Source organism: Citrus clementina, unplaced genomic scaffold (assembly GCF_000493195.1).
Source record: "Citrus clementina cultivar Clemenules unplaced genomic scaffold, Citrus_clementina_v1.0 scaffold_3, whole genome shotgun sequence".
Lineage (NCBI taxonomy): Eukaryota > Viridiplantae > Streptophyta > Magnoliopsida > Sapindales > Rutaceae > Citrus > Citrus x clementina.
The window spans coordinates 21,656,721-21,673,426 of record NW_006262339.1 but is presented as its reverse complement, the minus strand read 5'-3'; the positions used below and the strand labels follow the sequence as shown (position 1 = coordinate 21,673,426).

Here is a 16,706-nt window from a genome sequence, read left to right as displayed (position 1 = left end):
CGCCGACCGTTGATATGATGTCATCCCACCTAGCGAATATATAATTAGACCCTGCTACCACTTATTGGATCGAGGTGCTGGTTACAACTTCCCAACAAGGCACCCATTATTAAATTGCTCTAGCTTCAACATTACTTTGGTACCACTTGTTAGATCAAGGTGCTGGTTGAAACTTCCCAACAAGTCACCTATTATTGAATTGCCCTGACTTCAACAAGCTTAACTGTAGAATTTTGTAGTAAAAGTTGTAGATTACTTTAAAAATCAATTAGTGGTCAGAGAACAGACATTAAATCATTTAACTTCATTCCCTTCGTAGTCTTAAGAAAGGGGCAGTTGACCCCTGTAATGCCAGCACTCCTCACAAGCCCTCTCTCATTTTCGTCCTACGGTTCAAGATACATAGCATTATGAGCATAGAATGAAAAGAGTACAATACAACAAATTGTAGGTGATATATCAAAGAAGTTAAATGCTACATCAATCTCATGCAAAATCAAAAGTCAAACTCAAATAAATTCTAGCTAGCATTTTGAAAAAAAGAATTAAACAATACTTATTGGATTGTCATATTTTTTAATTACAGAAATTTAGTGCATGAATGGTATTGGTAAAATAACTACTGCCGAAGTTATTTTTAACCAATTAATTATCTTTTGAATTTATGGTTAAATTTGAAGGTTTACACTTCAATGCAACTGCTACGATGAATTAAAATAATGAAAATGGATTAGTTCATCGACGCAAGGGAGGGAAGACGATTATTCTAAGGTAATAATCTATGTATTTTGGGCCCTCAAAGTAAGGCTGGGCGCGGCCACGTGGGCCCGGCAGACATCTTTAGCAAAGTATATTTTTAGAATGTCTTTCATTTTTATTTTTTATTTTATCATAGATAGCAAAATAAATTTTTAGAACGTCTTTTATTTTTATTTTTAATTTTACTTTTAAAATATTTTATTACATGCGATCTATCGATAGATATAGTGCATGGTAGTCGTAGCCTTGAGTTCATATATCTTCTTATTAATTGCCTTGGAGAAAGTTCATGATCAAGCTGTTGGTCCAAGAGTTTCATTTAATAATAAGAATAACTGGAGCATCACATCTTGTACGTAATTTATGATTTACTGTACCTACTTTAAGGTTTAATATTGGCGACAGAGTTTTACGGTTTTACCCAATGCTTTGGATTCGGGTAACGTTGTTGGAGCCACTAAGTACTAACTTTACTTTTAGCTTTAGATTTTTTTTTTAAATATTATATACAATTCAACTAAAGCCGAATATTAATATAAATAAATGTACAATTAAAGTTCAACATTTCGAAGCTCAATACAACTAAAGTCCACTAAAGCTCAACAGCAAAAGTAAAAAAAAAAGAAATTTTTATATCTATTAGGAAGAATTAAATTTTACATTCAAAATTAAAAAAGAGTACCATCCAACTCAATGGAGAATTTCTTAACTTACCCATTGGAATACGTGGATGCTTAGACATTATTAAAACGACATACTTTATTTCAAAACACCATTTGAAAAATTACAATGGATTTCAATTTAGTCAAGGGCTATGTCGAGAGCTAGCTTTGGATTAGCCATTCATTGAATGTAAGCAGTGATCTCATAATTTACGTGACAAGACTCTATGACTTTGTTGAGTTTGTAAATATCAATTATCAAATCAATCACTATGTCCTCAATCACGACCAAATATTGGTCCATGACGGAATCCATTTGAGAAAATGCCTAACAATTGTTAATTAAGTACATAACATCACTAAATTAAAATTCACTTAAGAATTCACCATTATTTGATACACGAAAAACGAAACCTGTTTGAAGCCATCTACAACCCAAAGCAATGCAAAGCTTAAAAACAATATTTGTAGAACTGCTGATGAAAGGTTTTTAGAACTGCTGATCATCAGTCATCCCAAAGCTCCTCCAGCGTCTTGAATGGCCCCTGAGGGGAGACCCAGAAATCACTAGGTATCAATCTATGCTGCGGGATTTGATTAATCTTATCATAATCGTCATCAGTTAATTTCCAGTCAAAGATCCCCAGGTTCTGCTTCATTCTCTCAAGGTTGAGGCTCTTAACAACAACAGTGGCCCCTTGCTCAACTATCCATCGTAGAGAAACCTGAGCCACAGTCTTGCCGTAGGCCTTTGCAATCTCCTTCAATGCTTCATTCTCCAGGACTTGATTGCTGCCGTATATTTTTTCTACCGCTCCCAAAGGAGAGTAAGCAGTGACAATTATGCCCTTGGCCTTGCAAAATTCTATGAGCTTCCTCTGTTGCCAGACAGGATGCATCTCCACTTGATTAATTGAAGGAGGGATGGTAGCGAAGGTGAGTATGGTCTCAATCTTCTTGCAGGAGAAGTTGCTGAGACCAATGGACTTGGTGAGGCCAAGCATTTGAGATTCTTCCATGGCTTCCCACACACCTCTGTAGTCCATAGGTAAAAGGTCCTCTTTAGGTACAGGAAATCCAACCTCCCCTGGCTTAGAGCTAATGGGCCAGTGAACGAGATAGAGGTCTAAATATTCCATTTGAAGAGCACTAAGAGACTTCTTTAGAGCTGGGATAACGTGGTCACGATGGGCGTTCTGGCACCAGAGCTTGGAAGTAATGAAGAGTTGTTCACGAGAACTGACAAGACCAAGTCTGAGTGCTTCAGCTATTGCTTCTCCCAGAGCCTTCTCTGTTCCATACATTGCAGCCGTATCAAAATGTCTGTAACCCAGCTTGATAGCTTCCAGGACCGCCAGCTTCAATGCGTCTGTGTCTGATTTGTCAACTGCACAGCCCAGGCCGATCACCGGCATATTCAGGTGGCCGGAGGAGGAGCTGAGTTTCAGTTTCGGGATATTGAACACCGTTGACTGTGTAGAGCTATCCATTCTGTTCAAACCTTTATTACAAACGCACTCTTCAAAATTAATCGATTATTTCAATTTTTAGCAACCCAATGCAGCATTCCCAAAATCGAGGATATATATATACATAGAGTCTCCATATATTATTAATATCTTGTTCTGTAGCTGCTTAAGTTGTTTGACTGCCACAACCTTATCCAATGAAAAATGCGAAGAAATCTGATCAGAGGGATATGTTCAAAATTTAATAACCATATCATCTAGAAATTCAATACGAATTGTCATCATCTTACCAACCTTTGACAAAATAATTAAGATAAATTGTCAAGCTTTTACCAACTAAACAACCAAACCAATCACCGGTTGACAAATTGGCTGTTACTTGAAAGAAACACTAGGTTTAATTGACCGTTACTTGGAAGAAAGACTTAAGTTTATTTGACTAAGTGATACTTGAATTACGATCTTGGTGCCATCTTCCTTCCCAAGTTTGTAAAGAAATAGAGGTTACTGCTTGACACGTCAGTTATTAAAAGAAAAAAGCACAATTTTTCTTTTTTATTTCTCCTCACAAGCCCTCTCTATTTTTACTCCTAAAATTCAAGGTGCATAGCCAGCCTCATGGATGACCTTGGGCAAAATTATCTTACCCCCATTGTACCAAACACTATTTTTGTATTTTCTTTAGCAGTTCCTGTAATTTTTTATAAATAATAAAAAGTATAAGTTTTAAAAATTTTATACAATAAACCCCAATTAAAATATAATAATTTCAAAATTCTAAAAAGTTTATTTGGCATTTTCTTCAACAATCCCTATTGTTTTCTGTAAATAATAAAAACTATAAGTTCTAATAATTTTATGTAATAAATCCAATTAAAATATAATAATTTTAAAATTCTAAAAAATTTATTCTCTCTATTTCCTTCTTAATCAATTTTAAATTTAAGTTTTATTCTATATAATTTTAAATTTAAGTAATAGAATAAATATTATATAATTAATTTGTTTTTATATTAAATAAATAATTGATCGGCTTCATACGTGGGATAAAGTATAAGTAATTTTACATAATCTAAAATTTACATATAGAAATTTATTATTTTGAAAATATTATTTATAAACTCTATAATGAATTTAAATAACTATCCAACCATTTATTTAATATTTATTTATTTTTTATTTTAATATGGTCAAAATTTATATAAAACCTCATCCAATTTTGTGTTACACTAAATATAAAATAATATTATTAAATTATAATTGGTATTTTAAGTAAATGGAAGTGGAGAGTATTCTAGCAAGTTAAAATAATCCATCCATATTTTTAATATATAAATATGTTCATTTACTAAATTACCTTTGATAATAAAATATTTAATAGACCAATGTGTCAAAATTGTAAAATTTAATCTTTTCTTATTCTTTTAGTAAACATAAGAGACAATATCGTTAATAACCAAATGATAACATCCAAGCCGTTGGAATAACCTTTGCAACTATTAGGTTGACTCTAATGGTTGGATTACAAAAGGACAAAAAAAATGGATATGAAACATTAGTTGTATTGTAGCTGGACCCGGATGACCTTACGATGAAAAGAATACAGTACGGTAAATTGTTGTTGACATGTTAAAAAAGTAAAATGCTACCTCAGTTTCATGCAATTTCAAAGGCCGAGTTGAAATAAATTCAAGCGTTGAGAAGAAGATTAATCATTGTTTATCGAATTGTCAGATTTTCGAATTGCATGCAAGAATTTGGTGTATGGATAGTATTGGGAACACAAATATTGCTGAAGCTATTTTAAAACCAATTATCTTGTGAATTAAAGGTTAAATTTGATAGCTTCACTTCAATGTAATGCAAGTGTTACGATGGACTAGAAGAATAAAATTGGAATAGTTTATCAACACAAGCGGGGAAAAGGCAGTATTTTTACTTCTGCATAATCTATGTACATCGGGCACTCAAAACCACATGAAAGTTTCTGTGAAATTTATTGTGACTTGCAACTCTGGAAGTCTCGGCACCGGCCGTGTGGGTCCGGTGGACATCTTTAGCAAACTACATTTTTAAATGTCCTTTATTGATTTATATTTACTTTTTTAAGTTTACCCCAACTGTAGAAAGACTTTAATTAAAATTCTTTTATTCATAAATTTTGGATGACAAACTCGAAATCATAGGGGAGTATTTCTTAGTTATATATCGAGTAAATAATGTTATATTATATGTGAATTACTTTAAATAATCATCATACAAGTTGTAATTAAATTATTCTCAATCATACATCAATCATTTGATAATTAATTGTTTTACTTGATGTACCATAGAATTCAGTAATTAGTTTATTACATCGTATTCATACTTAGATAATACAAGTTTAATAATTAGATAATACGAGCATCATGTGTTGTAATTTTATTGTACCTAATTTTTTATTTAATTAATGATGATAGAGTTTACTTTTACTGTTTGACATACTTAAAAATAGGTAACGCTGGTTTTAAAGCAATTATTTTTGTCGCAAGACTTCAATGGCTGCTATCATAAAACTAAAATATTGCTTTAATCACGAACTAGCAAATCTGTAAAAACTTTTCTTGTCTATGAATACAAAAATTATCTGGAGACTTGTCGGTGAACCAGATCTTGCCCGGAATTTTTTATTTTTTAATGCATTATTTAGTGGTCGTTTGTTGGGTGAGGCTATTTAAGCTCATAAAATTTTTCAATAAACTCATTTACTTTATACACCCATTATCAAAATTTAAAAATTATAATTTTACTTTAATCAAACCTCTCGAAATTTCCAAATTAACCTCAATAAAAGATTCATTCTCTTATTTTTATTTTCTTTCTAAACCCATAAAATTTGCTTATGCAATAATCAAGCTCACACTTCTTTTTCTTTTTATGTGTCTTCATTTCAACAATATTTTTCTAAAGAAACCAGATAACAAATTTCGTTTCCTTTTTTTTTTTTAATTCCTTTCTCAAAACTTTAAACCTAAAAGTATAAAAGAGGACAATGCGTTTCCATAGAAAAAGTACCCCTAATGAATCTTTCATTACATTTTGTTCTAGATCATGAATTTTATTCTTATTTTTTTAGGGTTAATTCGGCCTACCCCACTCATGAAGTGACAATATTCATATCGTCCCCCTCATTATTGAAAACATTAGGCTACCACTAAAATTATTATCTCTCCATTAATTTAAATGGCAAAAAAGGTATGATGGTACCTGCATAAATCTATAACGATCGTTAAGCGTAGAGCCACGTGGATGATGACAACATGTGTTAACAACATCAAATTACTCAGTATTTTTATGTAACCCACATTTTCTTATCCAAGTAAATGTATGGTGTAGATGTAAAAGGAAAAAAAACATCACAGTGTGGTATAAAAAATGGATGATTTGCTTTCGCGCCAAAGTAAAGCAAGCGTCTACACCTACAGTCATAAGACTTCAGTAAAACAAAAACAGACACCATCGAAAGACATTGTAAAGACAAAATTAGAAGGAGCATGATGAACTTCAGCAGCAGCAATGGAGAATTTGAGTTTGAAGAGTCTCCTTTGACTACGAAGGTAAGAAAAATAGAGATTTGGTAACATTTTACTATCATTTTTTGTTTTGGTTGTATGTTGGTATTTATGTAATTTCTAGGCTTAATAATGTTAGGTTAATAACATTGCATTAGGATGTTAATAATTAATTTTGAAATGTTGTTCCGAACATTAGGTTTTTATGAATTTCGGGATTTTTTGTTTGTAGTAAAAGAAACATAAGAAATTGTTGCTTGTTTTTGTTTCACTTGGAAGATTGAAAACATCATAAGCAAACTAGGGATTCCATTTTTTATGTAGGTTTTAATGAGCATTAAAAGTTATTACCATTGGTTACGGCTGTAAGGCTCAGTATAGGTGATGATTATAAAATTTGAGTGGGTGGATTGTTGCTGAACATTGTTTTTGTTTCATTGTGCTTACCATTTAATTACCTTAACACTTGTAATGAATGATTTTTGCCTAATGAAGTTGTAGATGCTTGTTCTGGGCATAATTTTACATATACATGTATAACTAGTTCCCAAAATTTATTGTTTGCTTCTCTTGTGTGTTACAATTATTAGTTTGTTGCAAATTATTTGAATAGTACTAGTATATGTGTGGAATATAGATTTTGAAGCTTGTTTGTGTGTTGTGATATATAGAAAATAAAATTTAAAGTGTCAGCTTTTGTTAACTTTATGGATGTAAGGTGAAATGCTGGCCTAATAAACCCAAATTTTTTAAGTCGAGTAATCTTTATCAATTGTGTATTGAGACAAGCTTTTCGGAGAAACAACTAGCCTATTGAGGGGTTTGTCATTGAGGTTACAAAGTTCTGAAATTGAAAAAATAGGGCAATAGAGAATGAAATGAAGCAAATTAGGTGTGGCAATTATTTAATGAGAAGAAGTACATAGAGATTGACTTCCATATGGAGCTGGTACCACTGAATTTGATGAATGTGAATAGAAAGAGATTATTCGATGATAACATTCAGACTATTGTCACATAAGCACCAAAACCTTTTGAACAAGCACTTGTTAAGAAGTGTGGTAGAAATATTAAGAGTAAGAACAGAAATGGCAAGACACCTACCCTTGCCCCTGAACTTGAACCTATCATTCCATCACCCTCTTGCACTTGAGCCTGTTGTTCTATCACCCCCTAAATATGAGCTTATACATGAAATTGAAATTGAACTTCAACATGAAGCTCAACAAGTCGACTATTAATCCCACATGATCCTAAGCACTCACAACAACAATAGTCAATGCAGTAACCACAGAAGCTATTATATAAAAAAATCAACCTTTGACACCTGTAAAAGATTTTACAACAACTGTAATGACATACACCAGGCCAATGAACAAATTTCATTGCTTATTCCAACAATTAACCCAAAAATTGACAAAACACCAGATCATACAACTACCTATATAGATCAACTTTTCAAATTGTAATGACAATTTTAGTGACTTTGATGTTATTGATTATTTCTATAATTTTGTGATAGTAGATGAAAACAATGATAATGACATTGGGCTAGATGCTGATTATGTAAATCCACCATTGTCTCAACTTTATAAAGACAATACTTTATGGAAGGATCAGTCCATCTCGCATTCTGCCACAGTACTAGTGCCTCCTACAATATAACACCTTTTTAACTAATCTTTGAACCTATACAGCTAACAACAACTCTACAATAATTACCAAGTCTTGATTGTGAGCCTGCATTGCCTCTTGAATTTTTGTCTCAAGTTGACCAAGCTAAACCTCGACAACTATAAGAAAGTTAAACAATGGCAAAGAGAGAAGTAGTACAGTATAGCTGATACGTGCATATTTTCACTATATTTTACTAATAATTTCTCTATCTTTAACTTGTTTTGGTCTTAAATATTCTAATTATTTAAGTTAATTTTTAATTTAGTAAATCCTATTTTATTATGTTAATTTTTATCTCAGTTTTTATATTTTGTTATTTTAGGTATATTCTGAGATTAAAGAAAAATTAAATCATGACATTCAAGAAACAAATCTGCTTGAAAGAATCAGAAAGGGAAATAAATGAAGATTTTTAAAAACCAAGAAAACCGAAGCCAATAAAATTAATTTATGCACATTCAGAAGATTTACTCAAACTTTTATGTTATTATTTTACTTTTACAATTAATTTGATAAATTAATTTTTATAAAATAATTATTAGTAAGATTGTTGTAAAGGTACAAAAATACTAGTAATTTCACACAGATATTTATCAGTTAATTTGCTAATTAATTTTTTTACAAATAAATTAATTAAATTTAGACTTCAAATATAAGTGAAAAATGCACTTTGACAAAATAAACACAATAACTGAAGTCCATGTCACCGATTTGGACTTTTGTGGGGTTGAGCTTGCCTCCTGTAAATGGTGGGATTCTTTTATGGCTTGAATGTCAATTATTTATTTTGGTGCTTCATCTTTTCAATAACCGTCGTTACAAAAATAATGAATTCTGATATTTGATAAATTTCTACAAGTCATGAGAAGTCCAGAAGCTAAAATTCTCCAGCCACCAAGAAATCTTTCTACAGCCAAAAAACTATAAAGAAGATTAAGGAAAGTGAATTTGTAAGGAAGGCCCACCACTAATAAATAAAAGCTAAATTCAACTCAAAAACTCAAGCCACCAAGTTTGACAATAATCTGTAGCAAACCAATTTAATTCAACTGTCCAGTAGCTTCACTTTTCCTCAGTTCATCAACTCTTCGAATAATCCAATTAATAAATGTAGAAGCTGCAAAATAATAGTTAATAGACACAAACACAGAAAGTGATGAAATTAGAAAGACAAGGCATGCCAATGAAGCACTGTCCTTAAAGAACAGATTCCGGTCTTTCTCGGATAATTTTCCGGGTGCGTAAAGAGTTTAAGACATTCTGATCTTCCAGGATTCAATGGCGTTCTAACTGTAATGGCACACTCCAAACTATAATTGACTATAACAGCTGATTTTATTTGATTTTCCAGGTAAAGTGTGTATCTTTAATGAATATGAGGATGATAAGATTTTTTTTTTTGCCCCACTCAAATCAGTCACAGCAGCTGGCTTTTTATAGCCGTGAATTACAATAGTCATCTCCTTGATTTTTTCCATGAATCAGTGCATGAACTGATTTAAAAACCGGATATGAATCATCTAAGGTGCTAAAACAAAGCCACGTCCTCTGACATGTAGATATGCTCAGCTTGAACAATTCAAATTAATTGAAAACTGATTTTCCAATCCAAAGTATTGAATATATAAGCTTTCATCAAGTGGCTAGGAAATGGGCCAAGCCCGTGAAGGCTATATGTGCATTATTAATTTTTGTATTTTGAAATACGTCACAATTTCCAACAATCCCCTACATATTTCAAAATACACGTATGACGCTTGTAAACACTTTACTGGAATATTATAATTTAATGCTCATGAGTTGGTGTCTTTCAGGCTATGAACCAATTGTTGAACAACTAATCGTGTCTCAGAGGAATTTTGTGAAACATATAGTCTCTATGAACCAAAATTCCTATTTTGTGAGTCAGAGGATTAGAAGCTCGCATTAAATTCTTTCAATACATTGCTGCGACGATTTGGCACTTTAATGGCCTTGTGCCTTCCTGGTTTTCATGAGTGCTCTAGAGATACTTGTCTAACTCTCATAGGAATCAACCCAATTCCACACTCATATAGGTGAACCTCTATCAAGTGTGTCCTACAGTTTAAACACACCACCATATAAAAGGTAGGCTATAGAGCTCATTAAGAATATAACAACTCAACCTAAATCACTGCAATTAGTAACTATCTCGCCATAGGGAGGACTCAAATATATAAATCGATAGTGCCACCAGACAACAAGTGATTTGTTATTACCCTTATAAACCTACTTCATGGGATCTCCAATCACATAGGTATGGTTACTATCACTCGTATCTTCTCTTCTAGACAGAAGTCTCATCCCCCTCCACGTATTTACCACCAACCTCCTATTTAGTGGTTTTGTTAGAGGATCGGCCAAATTTGACTCTGACCTCACAAAAGCTAGGCTCACTACCCCATATTCTAACAACTATTTTATAATATTGTGTCTCAGAAGTATGTGTCTGCTTTTCCCATTATAGATTTTACTCTTTGCCTTAGCAATAGCGGCCTGACAATCACAGTGTATAAACACTGAAGTAGGAGAGTGAGTACAAATGGGAATATCTACTAAAAGGTTTCTTAACCACTCAGCCTCAGTACATGCCTTTTCTAAGGCAATTAGCTCGAACTCCATAGTAGAACGAGCTATACATGTTTGCTTAAAGGATTTCCAAGACACAGCACCTCCACCAAGAGTAAATATATAACCACTAGTGGATTTGATTTCATCAGACCCTGAAATCCAATTTGCATCGCTATATCCTTCTAGCACTGGTGGAGCGCTACTATAGTTAAGTCCATAATCAATGATGCCTCTCAAATACCTTGTCAGTCTATCTATGGCAGTCCAATGATCCTTACTTGGATTTTGAGTATATCTACTTAATTTGCCAACTGCATATGCAATATCAGGCATTGTACTATTCATTAAGTAAATTAGGCTACCAATGATTTAAGCATATCTCAATTGATCAACACTATACTTTAAATTTTTCTTAAGGCGGGTATTTGCATCATAAGGTGTAGAGACAAGTTTTATTTCATAATACCCAAATCTTCTCAACATTTTCTCAACAGAGTGTTCTTGTGATAACCTGAGACCATCACTAGTTTTAGTATTTTGATGCATAATATAACATTTGATGCTCCCATATCCTTCATATCGAAGTTAGAATCAAGCATCCACTTGGTCTCATTTATCGTTCCAAAATTAGGACTTAGGATGAGCATGTCATCAGCATAGAGACAAATGATCATATATGTAGTAGGATCAATGGATTTAAAGTAAATAAATTTGTCTGAATCCTTGATCACATATCCATTTGACAGTAGTACTTGATCAAATTTCTCATGCCATTGTTTTGGTGCTTATTTTGAGCCATATAATGACTTAACCAATTTACATATCTTATGCTCAGTGACTGGTACTACACAGCCCTCAAGTTGGCTCATGTAAATTTCTCCATCCAGGTCTCTATTTAGAAAAGCAGTTTTGACATCCATTTGATGAACATGTAAATTATGAATTGCAGCAAGTGCAATCAAAACTCTAATAGATGTAATCTGCGTCACATGAGCATATATATCAAAATACCTTATGTCTTTCTTTTGTGAGAACCCTTTGGCAACTAATCTTGTCTTGTACTTATCAATTGATCCATCAGCTTTCAATTTTCTTTTAAAAATCCATTTGCACCCTATAGCTTTCGTACCTGGAGGTAAATCAACCAACTCCCATACATGATTGCCCATGATAGAATCCAACTTGCTATTAATTGCCTCTCTCTATAGAGGTGCATCGCGAGAAGCCATTGCTTCTCTAAAAGTCTGAGGATCATTTTCAGCCAAAAAAACATAGTAGTCTTCACCAAAACCTATGGTAGTTCTCATCTTTTTACATTTCCTTGGTTCAACGAACTCTCAAGAGTATCACTAATTGATTCATTTTGGGGTAAATAACTAATATTAGTTTTCTTAGGAAAAATATATTCAAAGAACTCAGTATTCTTAAACTCAATGATGGTATCCGCCTCAAACGAATATCCCTCATCTCTTAGTACTAAGAATCTATAAGTAGCACTGTTCTAAGCATACCCTATAAATAAACAGTCTATAGTTTTAGGTCCCAACCTAGTTCTTTTAGGAACTGGCTTAAGAACCTTCGCTAGGCACCCCCACACTTTGAGGTATGATAAATTTGGCTTATAGCCCCTCCATAACTTATAGGGTGTCTTTCCTGTTTTCTTATAGGATACTCTATTTTGAATGTGGCAAGCTAATAACATAGCTTCCCCTCACAAATTCAACGGTGCTCTAGAACTTATTAACATGGCGTTTACCATTTCTTTTAATGTTTTATTTTTCCTTTCAGTTACACCATTCGATTAAGGTGAATAAGGAGGTGTCACTTCATGGATGATACCATGATTCTCACAATAAGCATTTAACATGCTTGAATCATATTCACCTCCTCTATCAATTCTTAATCTTTTGATTTTTTTATTAAATTGATTTTCAACTTTACTTTTATAAATTAAGTACTTTTCACCTGGTTCATCTTTATTTCTCAATAGATATATTTTTGTATATCTTGAGAAATCATCAATAAAGGTAATATAATACCTTTTACCCCTTCTGGTCATGGTCTATTTTAAGTCACCAAGATCACTGTGAATTAAACTGAAAATTTCAGTTTCTCTATTTTGAACTGGTTTATATGTCTTCTTTGTGGATTTAGATTCCACACATACATCACATTTTTCATTTGACAAGTTAAATTTAGATAGTAAACCAAGTTCTTTCATTTTCTTAATGTAAGAAAAATTCACATGACCAAGCCTTCCATGCCATTAATGGAGTCAACAATATTAGCAGAACAATAAATATAAGCAAAAGAAAAAACATTTTCATTAATGATAACATTCAGTACATTGAGCTTGAATAGTTCCCCAGAACAGTAACCTTTCCCAACAAAAACTCCATTCTTAGTCATTACAATTTTGTCACCCTCAAAAGACACTTTAACCCCAGCCTTGCCCAGTACAAAAATAGATATCAAGTTGTATCGAATTTCTGAAACATGGAAAACATTACTCAGTGAGAGGGTTTTCCCAGAAGTAAGTTTGAGAAGAACTTTTCCTTTACCTAAGACCGGTGTTGACCGGGAATCATCAAGGAAAATAAATTATTCTCATTCCCTCACTGGAGTATACTTAAAAAATGAATTTATGTTACCACAAATATGTTTAGTGGCTCCAGAATCAATCACTCAATCATTATATTCAGCAACCATGTTCACTTCAGAGACAACCACAGCGGCAATAATTTCATCTTTTTCAGCTAGGTTAGCTTTAAGAGGATTTTTGTTGTCTCATTTTCTTTGAGCTTTATTTCTACATTGATAGACATAGTGTCCAATTTTTCCACAAACATAATAGTAACCTTTTTTTTTAGCTATGAGATTTTTACCTTGATTCAAAAATTTATTGTTGGGGTTTTTCTGTCTCTAATCAGATTGAGGCTTAGTCTCAATTACATTTGCATTAGAATGAAGGTTTCGAGCCATGTCTCTAAGCCTATTCTGATCTTTAATCTTAATATGCACAATTGCATATTCAAGGCTCATAGGTTTCTTCTTATGCTTCACAGTTTTAATGTAGTCATTCCATGATTCTAGAAGTTCTCAATCAAGTAACCAGCCAAAAATCTTGCAGGAAGTATAATACCATCATTTGTAAGATTATCAACTAATCAATGGTAGTCATGGATTTGATCTGTAACAGGCTTATTATCTACCATCCTAAAATATAGAAAGTCACCAATAAAGTATTGTTGGGATCCAGCCTCCTATATAATATATTTTTTACTAAGCAGGTTCCATATTTCATCTTTATTCTTATAAGTGTAGTATATGTCATAAAGGTTGCTGGAAAGAGCACTTAAAATCGTGTACCTGCAGATCTTATTATTTGCAGTCCAAATCTTCATTTTGTTGTCAAAGTCTTCACAGCCTTCTTCCGGGGGAGATAAGGTCAGATATTCAGCCAAGTTGTGCACATCCAGAATGTCATGAATTTTATCTTGCCAACGCTTGAAATGTTCTCCATTAAAGGGTTCTATTTTTTACACATCTGGCAAATTCTTGGCAGTGGTAAGTGCAGCAGCAATGGAAGAGAATGGGGAAGCCATGGCTGGAGTTGTTGTAGGAGCTGGAACATTTTCAGAACTCATTTTGATGTTAGCTCTGTTCTTTAAGTTGTTACAAAAATAATGAATTTTGATATTTGATAAATTTCTGCAAGTCACGAGAAGTCCAGAAGCTAAAATTCTCCAGCCATCAAGAAATCTTTCTACATCCACAAAACTATAAAGAAAATTAAGGAAAGTGACTTTGTAAGTGTTTGGGGGAAAAATAAGAAAGATAGCAGAACGCCACGTGTCGACGAATGGAATAACTTCAGTGCAATCTGAGGTACCCGACATGATTAGAGGTACCCCGCACGATTAGAGGTACCCGGCGTGATTAGAGGTACCCGGCCTGATTAGAGGTACCCCGCATGATTAGAAGTACCCGGCGTAATTAGAAGTACCCGGCTTGATTAGAGGTACCCCGCATGATTAGAGGTACCCTGCGTGATTAGAGGTACCTGGCCTGATTACAGGTACCCCGCATGATTAGAGGTACCCGGCGTGATTAGAGGTACCCCGCATGATTAGAGATACCCAGCGTAATTAGAAGTCCCCGGCTTGATTAGAGGTACCCTGCGCAATCAGAGGTACCCGGCGTAAGTAGAAGTACCCTGCTTGATTAGAGGTACCCCGCGCAATTAGAGGTACCCCACACAAATAGAGGTACCCCACATGATACGAGATACCCCACATAAATTGAGGTACCCCGCGTAACTGGAAGTACCCGGCAGATCAGATGCAAGAGAATCCTTCAAAAATATCCGCCATGAGAAACGTTTCCACCTCTTAAAAGATATTATTCGATTTTGTCAGAATTAAAAATCAAGAACGTCGTACCAAAAGGGGGGGACAACCGCCTGCTACCTCCGCCAAAAGTGAAGGACATTGTCTCAAGGACAGTGGTCCTCAGCCGCCTACCCGACAGTTACTGCAGAGGTACCCTGGACCACTCTCCAGCGCACGCCACGTTTCCAAAAGATGAGATACGCCGCGAACATGCAAATAACGGCCCAAAAAATCATAAAGGGGTAAAAGGACGTTAGCCAAAAAGGGTACGCCACGTGGTAGCTGAGGTACTCCATATATAAAGGTGCATAGGTTTCATTCTCCATCATGCTCTCACTCACCATTAACACTCACACTCTGAAAAATGGGTTTTCTTCAACCTTAAACCCTAATTTTACAGAGGGCTGGCCAGCTCTCTTTACCATTAAAGCTTGAGTTTGCTAACTTGAGCGTCGGAGTGTGAACGCCGGGGTACCCCGGCTCTACCTCTAACCTCTATTTCACTGTTTTGCAGGCGTGAAGCTCATTCTGAGGGACACCTCTCTTGTTTCTGACCTGCCACCATTGTTACCACTCTCTCTCCCCTTCTCACCTCCCCCGGATTTCAGATACACCGCACTACACACAATATACTAGTGAGGTACCCCATCTCCCCCAAAAATATAAATTTATTGTTCTAGATTGGTTTGGCTTTTCCTACCCCAAAATCAGTTGAAAACAATTGGCGCCGTCTGTGGGGAGACGCACAAAAAGCCTCCTCCACGGTTACCAAACTAGTTGTTGTGTGTACTCCAATACATGGCACCCAACATACGTCCCGAAGGTTTAATGGGGGATCCTACAAGGATGAGAGATGACAGCAGCAGTGAAGGTAGTGATCCTGCAAGAAGGGTAGCATGCATCAACAAGGGCAAGGGTATAAGCAATCGACGGGTGTTCGCCAAGAGGAGGAACTTATTTCTCACAAGCATTTCGAGGATCTTGCCCACGCAATACTTAGAGCGGTTAGATCTCGGACACCCGAAAGTTCACTTCCACCAGTGACGCTAGATGCTCCACCACCTCAAACGGGCGACCAAGTTATGGTAAAAAAAGAGGTACCCGAGGCCAGCAAACCAAAGCATAGGCCATCGGGTACCCATTCTAATTTTCAAACCGTGGGCTCCCGCGATGAGCGTTCCACTGCCTCTCGCAATTCCCACAGCAGCCAAGGTATAAGGCGTGCAAAGCATACCCACGAGGATCTCCGTGAGAAGTTAAACACCAAAAGGGCTTCTCAAATGGCGGCGACATCATCGGGTACACCGAGGGTACCCCTCGAACTTGTAGAAAAGATGGAGAACCTGGAAGCCCAAGTGAAGCTCCTCTCCGAGAAGCAAAACATCACAGCTGCACCAACGCCAATGACCTACCAATCGCCATTCACTATGGAGATTAGGACGGCAGCTCTCCCCGAGGCGTTCGCCATGCCTCAGATACCCCAATACCAAGGGTACCCCGAATGCGGAGCCCTCCACGGGTTGCCCCGCGGGGACGAGTGTTTAACACTCAGAGTATCTCACGGGTACCCCAACCTCCAAGATCGCCACCACCAGAGCAGCAAGA

General features: G+C 35.0%; 1 protein-coding gene across 1 annotated transcript; it reads right to left on the bottom strand.

The window, feature by feature from the left end:
- Positions 1-1,818: 1,818 nt before the first annotated feature.
- LOC18046700 (non-functional NADPH-dependent codeinone reductase 2) lies at positions 1,819-2,964 on the bottom strand. The gene has a single exon (XM_006441632.2). The coding sequence runs from the start codon at positions 2,909-2,911 to the stop codon at positions 1,928-1,930; it is 984 nt and encodes a 327-aa protein (XP_006441695.1). The 5' UTR covers positions 2,912-2,964; the 3' UTR covers positions 1,819-1,927.
- Between the last annotated feature and the right edge of the window lie 13,742 nt (positions 2,965-16,706).